A 15,287-nucleotide genomic window follows, 5' to 3' on the forward strand; every position below is an offset into this window, starting at 1 on the left:
TCTGTCTCTTTCTGTCCCAAAAATAAATCAGAGCTTTCCCTTTGAATCAACACTGTCCTACCCCACTTGGCCCTTAAGAGCCAGTCTGATAGTTGGGTCAGCTCCCCAGACTGACTCTGTTGCTTTCCACATTCTCTCCTGTCCCACCACCACCTGTCTGTGTTGGGAAGGTCCCAGAATGCCTGGAGCCTCAGCCTGTTCGAGTCACGCCCAGAGCTAGAGCTTCATTTCCCATTCTTTCTTTATTAACCCCAAATGCAATGACTGTAGTTATCTTGAGAAAGCATCACAGGTTCCAAGTGAGCTTCCTGGCCTTCTTGCTCCTTCCCTGGGTTCTCAAGGAAACAATGATGCAACAGCAAGTTTGTCCCTTGCCTCTCTGTGCATTCCTCCCTATGACCCTCTATGCCCCTTTCCCTACCCACGTCCCGCCCATTCTATGCCCTTGTGGACTCCATCTTCCCCCTTCCACTACAAAAAGAATGACCTCATCCTTTGGCTTTATCTCTGATTGTGATAAAACTGGGTGGGTGGTGGCTAGTGGCACCTGAGTGGCTCAGTCGGTTAAGCATCAGACTTGTGATTTCAGCTCAGGTCATGATCTCAAGGTTTGTGAGTTTGTGCCCCACTGACAGAATCCTGCTTGGGATTCTCTCTCTCTCCCTCTCTCAAAACAAATAAACTTAAAAAAAAAAAAAAAAAAAAAAAAGAATGGTGGTAGTTAGAAGGACCAGCCAATACTCATAGCACTTGCAAAGAACCCAGCATTGATCTAGGACCTTTACCTTTGGAAGTTGTTAAAGCCCTGCCAACAAAACCCTGCTGTAGACACTGCTTTTATAACCTCTTTTTACTTAGGAGAAAAATGAAGCACAGAGAGATTGTGGTTGAAGTCACACAACAGTTAGTGACAGCTGAGATTTGAAGCCATATGGGTCCAGCTTCAGAGACCAAGCCCTCATTCACCATGCCATACTCTCTTGGTTTATAGAGTAGCTCATATGTCATCCTCTCTGGCTGACACATTTGTATTTTAATGTTTATTTATTTTTGAGAGAGAGTGAGAGTGAGAGAAAGAGAGAGAGAGACTGGGTATGATGGGGGGAGGGAGATATAGAATCCGAAGCCAGCTCCAGGCTCTGAGCTGTCAGCACAGAGCCCGATGCAAGGCTGGAACTCACAAACTGTGAGATCATGACCTGAGCCGAAGTCAGACGCTTAACTGACTGAGCCACCCAGATGTCCCTAACACGTTTGTATTTTAACAAGACCTTTCAGGAAACCGGGCCTGACTCAAAGGTGTGACTAAAGGTGACTACAAATATTTGGGGTGAGTTTAGGGGCAGGCCTTTTCAGGCTAGCTCCACCTTGTGGTTAATCGGTCTGCCAATTAATGTTTCCTCATTTGCCCTCAGATGTTGAGGTTCTTAATGATGACCCCGAGGCATTACAGTTTCCTGAAACTGTCTTCTGAATCATCAAAGATTAAGCTGCTCACTGCCTGGTTCATTTATTAAATAAGGACTTAGTGAGTGCCCATCACCAGGCACCCAATATTGGCATCCTGCCTTCATCAAGCTGTAGTTTGATGGGAGACATAATGTCAGTCAAACAATCACGCAGTAAGTGTAAGATTGCAGCTGTCACAAAGGCACCTTAAGGAGAGATGCCCGGTGCTCTGAGAGCATGATAAGAGCCTGATGGGGGGGGGGGGGGGGAGGGGGCAGGGAAGGCTGAGGAGGGATTGACTGAGTGGAGATTTTGAAGCATGAGGATTAACTAGGTAAGGAGAGGAAGGAAGAACATTCTAGTCAGATAGAACATGCAAAGCCCTGTGGTAATAGCATGCTGGATGGGAGGCCAAGGTAGCTGGAATGAAGAGAAGGAGGAAGAAGCTGAAATTGGCTGGTAGGCCTGACTGCACAGGGTAAGCCAAGTGAAAGTTTTGCTTTGTCCTAAGAGTGAGGGGAAGCGCAGAAGTGTTTGATTAGATTTGCATTTTGAACACGTCACTGGAGTGAAAGTGTGGAGAATGACTGGTAAGTGTAATTTTTTGTATTCCAATGCCAAGCATTTCTGGACATGAAGCATGACAGATGTTATAAGTGACTTCCTCCTGTCAAGTCTCCCACCTGGCCCAGAGGACTGCATATTGCTCTGTTGGCTGGACTGGGTACACTCTGGGACATAAACCCTCTAAGGCAGAGCCACCTACTTTTTGGTTTTAGGTGAGTGACTTGGGCAGTGCATTCACTTTTTGGAAGGAAGATTTTAAAAAGATTCACAATCATCCAGCCTACTTCTTTTTACATAAATACCCTGTGCTTGGAGTTGTTCTATAGAAATGCTACCTTATTTAACCCCCACCACAGTCCTGGGAGACATTAGTATTATTCCTGTCACAGAGGTTCAGAAAGGTTCAATAATGTATTCAGGTCATTCCACTACTTAAAGCCCAGGAAAAGGACCCATTGCTTCTTTTTTTTTTTTTTTTTTTTTTTTTTTTTTTACCGTTTATTCAGTTTGGAGAGAGAGAGACAGAGCGTGAGCAGGGTAGGGGCAGAGAGAGAGGGAGACACAGAATCTGCAGCAGGCTCCAGGCTCTGAGCTGTCAGCACAGAGCCTGATGTGGTGCTCAAACTCACAAACCATGAGATCATGACCTGAGCTGAAGTCGGATGCTTAACCGACTGAGCCACCCAGGTGCCCCAGGACCCATTGCTTCTTGATTCCAAGTCCATCCCAAACATCCCAAAACCCCTTCCTTTTTATTTTTTTAAAGGCTTATTTATTTATTCTGAAAGGCAGGGTGGGGCGGGGTGGGGGGAGCAGGAGCAGAGGAGGGGCAGAAAAAGAAAGAGAATTCTAAGCAGGCTTTGTGCTGTTAGCAAAGACCCCAATGTGAGGCCTGAACTCACAAACCCTGAGATGACCTGAGCCGAAGTCGGACGCTTAACCAACTGAGCTGCCCAGGCGCCCCCCCCCCCCCCAAATTCCTTCCTTAAATAAATCCATGCTAGTTGGTGGAGCCCTTCCTACAGATTCCCTCTTTAAGGAGTACACTGTGGTAAATAATTTTCACTACTGCCACACCTACTCTGAACTCTAGGAACAGTTACCAAAGACAAGAGGCACGCCTTCCTCTTTCTAGTTACTTGCTTGCTCATTGGGGTGTGCCAGCAGCCCTCTTCCAGCCCCTAAAGGCCTGCCAAGCATAAAATTGGCCTAAAAATAATCTTAGGTGATTAACACCTGTCTTTTCTCCTCCAGTTTTATTCAAGTAGCCTAGGAACTAATAGTGCAAGTTTATCAAAGCAGTGATAGTCAGTGCCTTAAAAGCTTTATTGCTCCATGAAGTTCAAGACAAATTACGTTGAAAATGCAGTTCTAATACCCTATGTGTAGGAGATATTTTTTCCTAGCAACACACTTGGACTGCAAAGAACTTCTGCCTAGGGAAACACCAGTATTGTCAAAAACAATGACATTGATTTTTTTCCCCCCAATGTTCTACATTTTCTCTTTTTTGAAATGAGTAATAGGATAAGTCAGACAGGTTCTTAGAACTTGCACCTTTGTAGGAGGTGTGGGGGAGACAGGTTGGCACAAATAGGAACTGAGGTATTGTTTCTGCTCTGGCATAGGGAGGTGGGATAAAGCCCTAAACTTCATGATGAGTTCTGATTCACCCTTTGCATTTCTCTTTTCAAAAAATTATTGTTTATTATTATTATTATTATTATTACTATTTGAGAGAGACAGAGAGAGAGACAGAAAGCACGAGCAAGGAAGGGGCAGAGGGAGAGGGAGAAAGAAAATCCCCAGCAGGCTTCATGCCCACTGTGGAGCTGGATTTGGGGCTTGATCCCCTTACTGTGACCTGAGCTGAAATCAAGAGTCAACACTCAACTGACTGAGCCACCCAGGCTCCCCTGCATTTCTTTTTAGTGCTCATATTAAACACTGAGGAGGGGCACCTGCCTGGCTCAGATGGAGGAGCATGTGACTCTTGATCTCTAGGTTGTGAGATTGAGCCCCACATTGGGCTGTAGAGATGACTGAAATAAACTTTTAAAAATGGGGGGCACTTGGGTGGCTCGGTTGGTTGAGCGTCCGACTTCGGCTCAGGTCATGATCTCAGTTTGTGAGTTTGAGCCCCGCATCGGACCTTGTGCTGACAGCTCAGAGCCTGGAGCCTGCTTCACATTCTGTGTCTCCCCCTCTCTCTGTCCCTTCCTTGCTCATCCTCAGTGTCTCTCTGTCTCTCAATAATAAATAAATGTTAAAAAATTTTTTTTAACTTAAAAAATCGTTATTTTTTTAATAAATGATTTTAATAAATAATAAACATTGAAGAGAGGCCAGTAGCAAAGGGTCTGGGGCACGGGCATGGAGAAGATGAGCAAGAGGTGAAATGGAGCACTTATGCATTAATGGGAGGCAAGAAGGAAGGACTGTAACAGGAAAGAGAATGATTGGAAATGAACTGGGAAAGCAAAGAGAAAACAGTGAGAAAGCAGTGGAAGAAAGAGATGCTTGCATGGGAGAGAGTATTCTGTCCTTACCATGAAAGACCTGGCATCCCTACCAAGGACCTTTCAGAAGATCCTGTATCCTTACCACTCAACTCCAGTCAGACTAACTTCCTTGCTGCTCTTAAGCACTTGGCTTTAGGACTCTCCATTTGCTGTCCTTCAGGTATTTACCGGGCTCTTCCCTCATTTCCTTCAAGGCTCTACCCAAGTGGTCGCTCTATCCACACCCTACGTAAAATAATACCTCCCTCCTTTTTATCCGACTTTATTCTTAAAGCCGCAATCACCATCCACCACACAATTTGCGATTGTCTGACACTCTCCACCTCCCTCCCCAGAAGGTAAATTCTATGTGCACAAGGGTCTTCATTTTCTTCACTGATACATCTCCAGGACCTAGCCTGACACTTTGAGGTGGGGGCGGGGCTCAACTTAAGTTGAAGGACTCAAGGAGTGGGTGTAGATGGGCGGAGACGGTGTTCCGAAGGGGTGTTTGGGGGTGTGCTTACAGCTCAACACAACAGCAATTTTTCTCTCCTCCTCAGGCATTTCCTCCCCTAGGAAGCTAGGAATCAGAAGCAGGAATGAGAGAATTAAGGAAGCATCCAAATTAGTCCAGCTCAAATTCTAATTAAAAGTGCAAAAGCGAGAAGGACTGAAAGGTAAAGAATACTGCATACACGCAAAAGTGAGAGTGAAAAGTAAGAGAAAGCTAACAGGCGTCACTCTTTCCAATCTCTCCCTAATCCCACCCCCCCCCCCCCACCGTTGGGGCGAGGCGCTGCTCGCACGCTCCTCTATCGCCCCTGTTGCGTTTCGTAGTCACCATCACTTTGGGGGAGACCAGGCCCGCCTTCGCCCGTCAGCTTCCCCCGCCCGCCTCGGCCAAGGCCCTGGCACGCGCCCGCCAGAGCCGCTAAGGCGACCGGGACTACACCTCCCAGGGTGCCGAGCGCGGGGGCGCCTGCGCAGTGCGGCGGGAGGCGGCGGTCTGTTCTCCGCTGAGGAGGAGCGGGGCAGAGGAGGGAGGCAGTGGGTGAGAGTTCAGAGTTCAGCAGCAGCAGCCCGAGCCCATGATTCCCATATGCCCTGTAGTTTCTTTCACCTATGGTGAGTATAATGTGCCCCGCCGAGGTCCCTGCCCGGCCCCTTCCCCGGCCCGGGGCCGCGGGGAGGCGCGGGGGTTGGGGCTGGCTCCAGGGAGGAGGCGGCGGCCGCCACCGGGGCGTGCGAGTGAGTGAGGGAGTGCGAGGCGGGAGGGGGAGGCGGCGCGGCCGCGGCCCTGGCCCCGGCCCGGCGAGGGCGGCTTCTCATAGCGCCTCTCTCTCTCCCTTTCCCTCCCTCGGCGTCTCTGCCCCTCTGCGCCTCTCCTCCCGCCATGGGACCCGACTCTCCGTGCCCGCCGCAGTGCCCAGCCGGCTGGGGGAAGATGCCAAAATGGCGACCGGCAACTACTTTGGATTCACCCACAGCGGGGCGGCGGCGGCGGCGGCTGCGGCCCAGTATAGGTAACGGCTCCCCGCCCTCTCCCTTCTTTCCCCCTGCTCGCTCTTCCGCCCACATCCCGCCGACACAACGCCCCCGCGCCGGCCCCCGCCCGGCGCCCCCGAGTCCCGGCCCGAGACGGGCCCGGCCCGGCGGCCTCTCCCGCCCCGCTCGGCCCGCGACGGGGAGGGGCCCCCTCGGTGGGGGCGGGAGCGAGAGACCGCCGAGGTGTTGGGACGTGGAGGGCCGCCGGGGCTTTCGGCGGCCCCGCAGCTAAAATGGCCTCCCGCGGCCTCGGAGCCCAGCCGCCACCCCCGCCCGGCCGGCTAAGGGAGGGAAGCGAGGCCGGGGCTCGGATCTCCCCCCCAGTCTCCGCCCCGCCTGTCCAGTTCCCACCTCTGAACCCCCTCCCACTTGGGGAATGGAGAGGGTGGGCGCAGGGGAGCGCCGAGTCGCACTGCCCACCGGCCTGTTCCGCGACGCCTCCCGTGCGCCAGTCTTCGCCCAGTGCAGAGGCCCCTTGAGCCAGATAACGTGTCGTTTTCTCGGGTACCTTCTCCTTCGGCTCCTCCTGTCCCTCCTCTCGAAACCTGCAAACAAACCGCGGGTGTCAACTACATTGGGTTCCTTTAGTTTTTCCTCTAGGGAGAGATGTAAACATACCAACCACCTGTGAATTTGTAGTTGGTAGACTGGTAAAGATGTGCGAAGTTTCTAGTACTGATAAATGAATCCATGGCCTTATTCTAGCTATTGAGTTTAGGCCGGGGGGTGGGAGGTGGTAATAATTCCCCTTGGCGGGTCTTTTTCCTCGAGTATGGGGGCGGGTTGGGGGGGGGGGTTCGAGTGAGATTGTACTGACATTGTGATGCATCCAATGAAATCTGTACCTTAAGGGAAGCTCTAATTCCTGAAGTGTCAGTAGTTCATTATACATCTTATCAAAAGAGAAAAACGCGCTAGATTTTTTTTTTTTTTTTTTTTTTGTGGTCGTTGTTGCTTTTGAGTCAGTCTGAGACATTGTGTTCAGATTCAGGCCATAAACCTACAGGGCTCCTAAGCGACCAGCTTTTTATAGAAAGAGATATATTAGATATGTGTGTTAACTATTTGGTTAAACCCAGGGAATTTTTTTATCTCCTTAACTTCAGGTGTTAGGTTGTGTAATGCAAAGGGCATCACTGGGAATCAGAAGACCTGGCTTCCATGTCTTTTTTCCTCTTGATTTTATGTCGTTGGGGGCATCACTTGTTTGGGCTTTCATTTTCCTCATCTGTAAAATGAGATACTCGGCTGTCTTCTTGAGTAAAAGCTTGTAATTCTGAAAAGGTTGCTATATTTCATGGAATTCTAAGATACCGCTTATGTATGCTTTATTTTATATATCACCAAAGAAAGTTGTTGCCAATTAAAGTATACAGTGCTTAAGACCCCATTGGTTTTAAGAGATATTAAAATGTGTAAATGTACATTTTATTTAAAAAATTGGTATTAAATTTTTATAATTGTTGAATTCCTTTTTTTTTTTTTTTTAATGTTTGTTTATATTTGAGAGAGTATGCGGAGGTGGGTAGGGGCAGAGGGAGATGGAGACAGAATCCAAAGCAGGCTGCAGCCTCTGAGCTGTCAGCGCAGAGCCGGAATCCCGGCACTTGAACTCACAAGCCCTGAGATAATGACTTGAACCAAAGTCGGACACTTAACCGACTGAGCCACTCAGGTGCCCCTGTAATCGTTGAATTTCTTAAACGCATGTGGCAATTTTTACAAATCTGTTTTATCTTGAGACATTCCAGAAAATATTGGGGGCAAGATCTTGGGGCTTTTCAAACACTAACAAATTCTTTGCTACTAACAAAGCATCAGTTACTTTGATAAAAATCTTTTAGAGCTAATAATTTTCATGGAGAGAGGGGAAAAAAACCATTTTCTTTTCCTGGAAAACAAGCTAGCTAATCAGCATCTGTGCCATAAATCCTGTGCTACCAAGTACTATGTGTTCTAGACAAAGCTGTATTTAACCATTAAAAATTTTACTTGTTTCACCCAGTATTTTTGTTGTTACTATGGGCAGAGTGATAGATTTTGGGATTGTTTGCTGAAAATAGAATGGGTTCTTTGGCAGTTTTGAAATAATTGTTTTCTAGTCCAGACCTACAGATAGAAATGGGGGAGGAGGGGTGTCTAGGTGGCTCAGTCTGTTAAGCATCCCACTTTGGCTCAAGTAATGATCTCACAGTTCATGGGTTCAAGCCCCGCATTGGTCTCTGCTGACAGCTCAGAGCCTGGAACCTGCTTCAGATTCTGGGTCTCCCCCTCTCTCTCTGCCCTTCCCCCACTCACACTCTGTCTGTCTCCCAAAAATAAATAAAATGTTAAAAAAAAAATGGGAGAGGAAATGCTAACTTAAAGATTTAAAGAACTTTTTTTTTTTTTTTTTAAGTTCATTTATATTTTGAGAGGTGGGGGAAAGGAGGGGCAGGGAGAGAGGAGAGAGAGAATCCCCAGCAGGCTCTGCACTGTCAGCACAGAGTTCCGATGTAGGGCTCTACCCCACCATCTATGAGATCATGACTTGAGCCGAAATCAAGGGTTGGATGCCTAACCCTACTGAGCCACCCAGGCGCCCCACTTAATCATTTTTTTGATAAAATAGTTGTATGTATGTGTTTTATCCCAGTATAGAAAAGTAGTACAGAATTTCTGTACCTAATTTTTCTATTGGCTTTGAATCTCAAGTTTCAGTAAACTGTAACAACCATCCAAATTACTAAATTTTATCTATATGTCTAATAAGGAAATACTAGTCTTTTAACTATACTTATTTATGCATATGCCAGCAAAACTAATTATTAATATGTTCTGTCCTTGTATATAGATATAGTACATGGCAAATTGTTTGCTTTTATGGAAAGAAATCAGGCCAATAATGCTAATCCTGCAGCTCAAGGAAGATAAATAGCATTAATAATAAAAGCATATACAAAAAATGCAGTGATGATGCTTATTTTTCTTCCTGTCTAGAAATCACTATAATGTAACTTGTAGACATGGAAGACCAAGGGCTTACTTTGCAAGTTTTTGTTGTTAGTTTTTGTTTTTTATTTTAATTTAAAGGATGCAAACTTGGAAATTTTAAGCATTTACTTGTGGATAATGTGTTGAATCAAATACAAATAACTCATTGAATACAAGTAACAAAGTAACCTAAGTCTGCATTTCATTCTAGTTCTTAGTTTTCTTGGTTATAGCTGTCTGTGTAAGGCTGTAAGTTCTACTTCTCATTGCTAACTTCTAAATAAACTAAGTTTTTTATTTGTATAATGCATATTAAGTATTTTCATGATAAGCACTCAGTCCTTGTGCTACATGTTCCATCAGCTACTGTTTTTCTTTTTGTATTTTTTTAAGGCAAGTAAATAAACCTATGCTTATTAGCCACTGTTGCAGATAAAATCTTTTCTTTTTTTTTTTTTTACCTTTTTTCCTCCTTCGAAATGAAGAAATCAAAATACTTTTAAGTATTAGTTTATGTGTTTAGATGTATGTGTTTCTGGTAGTATTAATTTGTGGGGCACAGGATGAAGCAGATAAGAAGTATGGTGAGAAAATAGGATGGCTTCATGGCAGAAAGGGGGGGGGACTTGGTTGGGTAGGTAACCTGCTTTAGTAGAGCTAACCTTTTTTGTTTGAGAAGAAAGACTTTCAGATAAATTTAATTTTGCAATCTTGGAAAAAAGTATTTCAACAGTTATGAAGACTTAGTGTAGCAAAGAATGTGGGGAAAGATAGTTCTCAATAGAAAAAAAAGTTTTCTGATAGTTACATAGGCTCAAATCAATTTTTTAATTCATTCATTGGCAGTGATAGAGAAGTTCTCATAGTTTTTACTTTTTGAAAGGGGTTGTGGCATATACAGATACATGTATATGTAATAAACGTGTAAAATAATATATATTATGTGTATTATATACATAATAAAATAGTAATATAATCCCATTATATTTTACTATTAATAGGACATAAACATTTCTTTGAGAGTTTTAAATAGCCAATTTCCCTTATTTATTTATAATTTTTTTTATTTTAATGTTTATTTTTGAGAGAGAGAGAGAAAGAGAGAGAAAGAGAGCAAGCATGAACAGGGGAGGGGCAGAGAGAGGGAGACCTAGAATCTGAAGCAGACTTCAGGCTCTGTCTGAGCTGTCAGCACGGAGCCCTACAGGGGGCTGGAACTCACAAACCTGAGCCAAAATCAGAGCTTGACTGACTGAGCCACTTAGGCGCCCCTCCCTTTATTATTTAGACAAGCCTTGGACATACAAGTTCCTTGTCCTCTTTCTATCTAATCAAGCTATTTGTTACCTGGATAACCTAAATCTTTAGCTTTTGCTTAAACTAATTTTCTTTCTCCTATATATAATTCATAATGTATCATTGAATAATTTAAAGTTAGCTATTTGAAAAAATCATTTGGTAACTTTCTTTTTTACCCTTTTTATATCTAATATTTATTGAATTTAAAGGCTTTTGGGTAGAGATTTTATAAAGATATAAAATAATTACTTTACCCCCATATTCTTAGAATCTTAGCAAATGTTGTTTAAGGATAAATGTTTAAGTGGATTTTGACTATCATCTGGACATTAGTTTAAATTCAGCATCTGCTAATTCAAAAGAAGGCATCTCATCAGTGATTCTTAAGATCTGTTTAGTATATCTGTTCCTAAAGGTTAAGTATCTCCTCACATCACTAAGATAACTTGGGTAGGTTGATAGCTGGTGAATTTTTTTTTTCTTTCCTTTTTAGTTTATTTTGAATATAGTGTTAAGAATACTCTCTTGAGGAAAGAATGAGAGTAACATTAGTAGGGTAAAAAAGGAGTAATCCCTAACTGAGAAGGTGAAAAACCAGGTGAACAGGTTTTTGAAACCAATCACGGTGATGGAAATTTACTGGCTCTATAAAAAAAATTCTGCAACTGCTAATTATATCAGCTCTTTCATTGTTGAATCAGAGATCTTAGGATTCATAATGCTTGAATGAGTTTGAAATAATGAAAATTTTCTTTCCAAAAGGATTACTACTGTTACATTGATGATATTTCTTGCCTATGTTATTAGTAGCCTTAAGGGTAGTGTGAGCCAAAATATTCCTGTAGAGAATGTTTAAGGTGTATGCTTGACTGTGCTTTTGTAAACTGCTTTACAGTATACTCTAATGGGAAGAACATGAATTCGGAGCTTGTGAGACTTCAGATTTGAATCTCAGCTCTATCCCATCAGTCATTTGGCCAAATCACTTCATCTTTCTGAGACTGTTCCCTCACCTGACTTACCTTGAGGTGAAGATTAAATATAAAAACTTCCTACCCTGGTCCTGATTTTCAGTAGGCATTTTACCAATGTTAGTTTTCTATGAAGTATAGATATTTGAATAATACTATAAGGGTTTTAAAGGGATTCATTAGTTGATGTCTTTCATATATTTAATGTATAGAGTTTCATAATCTCAAGGTAAAATGTTTTAAAAGTAGGTAATTGAGTATCAATTGATGGGCCTCAATTTGTGTCATTTTGTTTTTTTTATTTTACTTATTTTTTTTTTTTTTTTTAATTTTTTTTTTCAACGTTTATTTATTTTTGGGACAGAGAGAGACAGAGCATGAACGGGGGAGGGGCAGAGAGAGAGGGAGACACAGAATCAGAAACAGCCTCCAGGCTCTGAGCCATCAGCCCAGAGCCCGACGCGGGGCTCGAACTCACGGACCGCGAGATCGTGACCTGGCTGAAGTTGGACGCTTAACCGACTGCGCCACCCAGGCGCCCCTTATTTTACTTATTTTTAAATGTTTAAGAGGAGGACACTTGAGGGGAGGGGAGGGAGAGAGAGAGAGAGCGAGAGTGCGCGCACAAGGGAGAGAATCCCAGGCAGGTTCTGTGCTGTCAGTGGGAGTCTCTCCAAATGTGAGATCATGACCTGAGCCAAAATCAAGAGTCAGATGCTCAGCCTACTGAACCACCCAGGTGCTTCCCACTCCCCTACCCACCCTGCCACCGTGTCATTTTAATGGGGAAGGAAGGAAGGAGATTTTTTTTAAGCTTATTTATTTTGAGAGAGAATGAGCAGGGGAGGGGCAGAGAGAGAGAGAAAGATGCCAAGCAGGCTCCATGCTAAGCCTGACCAGGGGCACAATTTCATGACCAACCTTGAGATCATGACCTGAGCAGAAATCAAGAATCAGACACTTAACCAAGCCACCCAGGCACCCCGGAAATTTTTTATTTGCAAGCAACATGATTATTTTATTTGCAGCCAACAGACAAAAATAAGAGAAATAGTAAGTACTTAGCAAATTTTCTGAATCTATAATCAGGCAGGAATTGGTAACATTCCTGTTTCAGCAATATTGTGTTAGATTATTAAATTTCAAAATAAATCTTTTTTTATATAGGCACAAAACCTATTAAGTAGAAATAGAACTAATGAGATCTACAAAACACTTAAGGAAAAAATACATTAGGATATAAAGGCCATAAAAGAATACATAAATAAATGAGGATGGACTGGGTCCGTGGAGTGAAAAAATACAATCAAGTTATCAACTTTCTTCTATGTAATCTATATAATGCAATTCCAATAAAAATCAACAGTCTTGGGGCACAGGGGTTAACTTGATAAAGAGATTCTAATGTTGGTAATGAAAATAGTGTTTGTCCAAAAGTAGTCGTAACAGTCTTGTAAGATATGACAAGGAAGGTCTTGTATTATCACATACCCAAACTTTATTAAACAGGAGAATGTCATATTAATCAGTTACAGGGATAGACAAATAGATAACCGGAATAAAACAGAGATCCCAGAGATAGAATTATGCTTATGAGCAGTTGGATTATAATGTATAGCTGTTTAAATAGACATATTCGTTAAATCAGCCAAATTAGTTTTCAGAAGTACACCATCATGTTAATCAGAAGACAGGCCTTGGGCTTGTAAGTGTAGTAATTGACAAAGTATGTTGGAATTACTTAGCTAAATGATTGAAGGTGTGCAGTGCACCCACTATGCTTGGCCATAAATTGCCCTTGGCACTCCTTCCTCAGAATTAGGGTCACTGTTCAGAGTATAGTATTTCTTAGTGCTGTGTGAAAGCTATGTGCAGTGCAGCTCTTTAATTCAGGCTTGTAGAAGACATACTAATAAAATAAAGATTACATTGGGCTTTAAAAAATATTTCCTATATAATATGTATATTAAAATACATTTTTAGGGAGTAACATGTAATATTTAGTGAATATCTACAATATATATGTGCAGTCTCTGTATTCAAGGAGTTTATGCTTTTGTGGGATGTCCTGTGGGAGGACAAATAATCCTGCAAATAACCATGCCATGATAATGATCATACTTGAGTTTAAATGAAATACTAAAATGGGGAATTGGAGGATTCTCACTATGGAGTTTGAGATGCACTTCCATGGTCTTTCATTCTGAAAATTGAGGGAAGATCATTTTAGACAAAGGAAATGTGTTGAGCCAGGAAGGCAATGTATGATGCTTGATATGATTGAGAGTGGAATGACTTTGAAGTCAGACTACCTGAGGTGAATCCTGGTTCCCTGTACTACTTGCCATGTAACCATGGGCAGTCTCTTGATATTTAAGCTTCATCTTTAAACTGGAGAAAATATTGTTCCTTTCTTCATAGGATTGAGATTTTTAGAAAGTTCTATGTTGAAGTACAACATATAGAAAAACTGCACAGTATAGCTTGATGAACTGTCATATACTAAACTTTACCTGTATAAACAGCATCCAGATTAAAAACAAAAACATTATCAGCATCCTGGGAGGCTTCTACATTCTCCATTGTGTTGTTTTGATAATTCAATGACATAGTATTTGCAAAATGCTGGGAACAGTCCCTGGCATATATTACATCCCCATCAGTGTTAGCTATTATATTCAGTAGACATTTGGAATGGAGCTTAAGAAAGGGATAAGGGTTGGTAGTGTAAATCTGGATATCATTCATATGGTAGTGATGCCCCATTTAGTTGTTGAGCATGGATGAAACCAGAGAAAGTACAATGGCTGGCATACGTCATTTAGTAAAAAATTTTGAACGAATGAGAGAAAAATAGAAAAAATAAAGCCATGGTTACAAACTTGGGAAACATCTGTGTTTAAGGTAAGGCCAGAGAAAGAAATAAGTAGGGCATGCACAGAGTTCCTGGAGGGGGGAAGGCCTTCTCCCAGCTTCTCAGCCTCACTGCAGGGTGGATGGGGTAACTTCACTCCCTGTGTCCTGAGTCCTTGCTAGAAACCTGCATTTCTGTCCACACACCTTGGACCTTGGTCCTGGGGGCTCAAAAACAAAAACAAACTGAAAAAGTTTTATGGTCTAATTTAGTATTCAAATAAGTTCTTGAGGGCCCTAGAGATCAAAGGGGCTTAAAGTATTGGGAAGATCAATTAAGTGAAAATAAAAATTTTAATATATTTTTTTATTTCTGGGAAAATATATGCTGTATAAAATGCATTAACATTGATATAGTAATCAGTTTTAAATGGGAAAGAATGTTCTTAAAAAGATTTGAAGGAATCTAATACTTTTTTGATAAGAAACAACACAAAAACCTTTTAAACAATAATTATCTAGATGAGGACGAAGTGCTGTTATTTATGAAGATCGCTTTATAGCTTCTCTCACTCTCCCAGTCCTACACATCCCAAACCATTTTTTTTTTTATTGTAAACAGAATACTCATCATAAAATGTAAATTCAGTCACACCACTTTTCTGCTTAAAATCTTCACTGGCTGTCTATTACTTTGAGAATATCTGGTTATCCTAGCTTTATTAAGGACTTCAGTATCTTATTGTACACATTTATAATTCCTTATCTACATTTATGAAATCAAAAAACTACTGAAAATACTCCTGGTAAGTTTGTAAAACACTTGACAATAAAAAATTGATCTGAAATATCAGGAGCCTATTTTTAGTTTGTGTGTTTTTTGTTTTTAATGTTTGTTTATGTTTGAGAGAGAGCAAGCAGGGAAGGGGCAGAGAAAGGGAGACAGAGAATCCCAAGCAGGCTTCACACTGTCAGCGCAGAGCCCCACATGGGGCTTGAACCCACGAACTGTGAGGAGATGACCTGAGCTGAAATCAGAGGAGTCAGTCACTTAACTGACTGAGCCACCAAGGCACCCTAGTTTTGTTTTGTTTTTCATTTTACTTACTGTGAATATTCATATGTT

General features: G+C 42.5%; 1 protein-coding gene across 5 annotated transcripts in view; it reads left to right on the top strand.

The window, feature by feature from the left end:
• Positions 1-5,482: 5,482 nt before the first annotated feature.
• ZFR (zinc finger RNA binding protein) overlaps positions 5,483-15,287 on the top strand; it is an 85,961-nt gene continuing 76,156 nt past the window's right edge. For 2 of the 5 annotated variants that reach the window (XM_045441149.1, XM_045441169.1), the window contains exons 1-2: positions 5,509-5,645; positions 5,944-6,043. In XM_045441149.1, the coding sequence (XP_045297105.1) occupies positions 5,609-5,645; positions 5,944-6,043 (137 nt within the window). In that variant the 5' untranslated portion in view covers positions 5,509-5,608. Of the gene's footprint in view, positions 5,646-5,943; positions 6,044-15,287 lie in introns of all 5 variants that reach the window. The other 3 variants (XM_045441180.1, XM_045441190.1, XM_045441158.1) reach the window with 2 other exon arrangements.

Source organism: Leopardus geoffroyi, chromosome A1 (assembly GCF_018350155.1).
Source record: "Leopardus geoffroyi isolate Oge1 chromosome A1, O.geoffroyi_Oge1_pat1.0, whole genome shotgun sequence".
Classification (NCBI taxonomy): Eukaryota; Metazoa; Chordata; class Mammalia; order Carnivora; family Felidae; genus Leopardus; species Leopardus geoffroyi.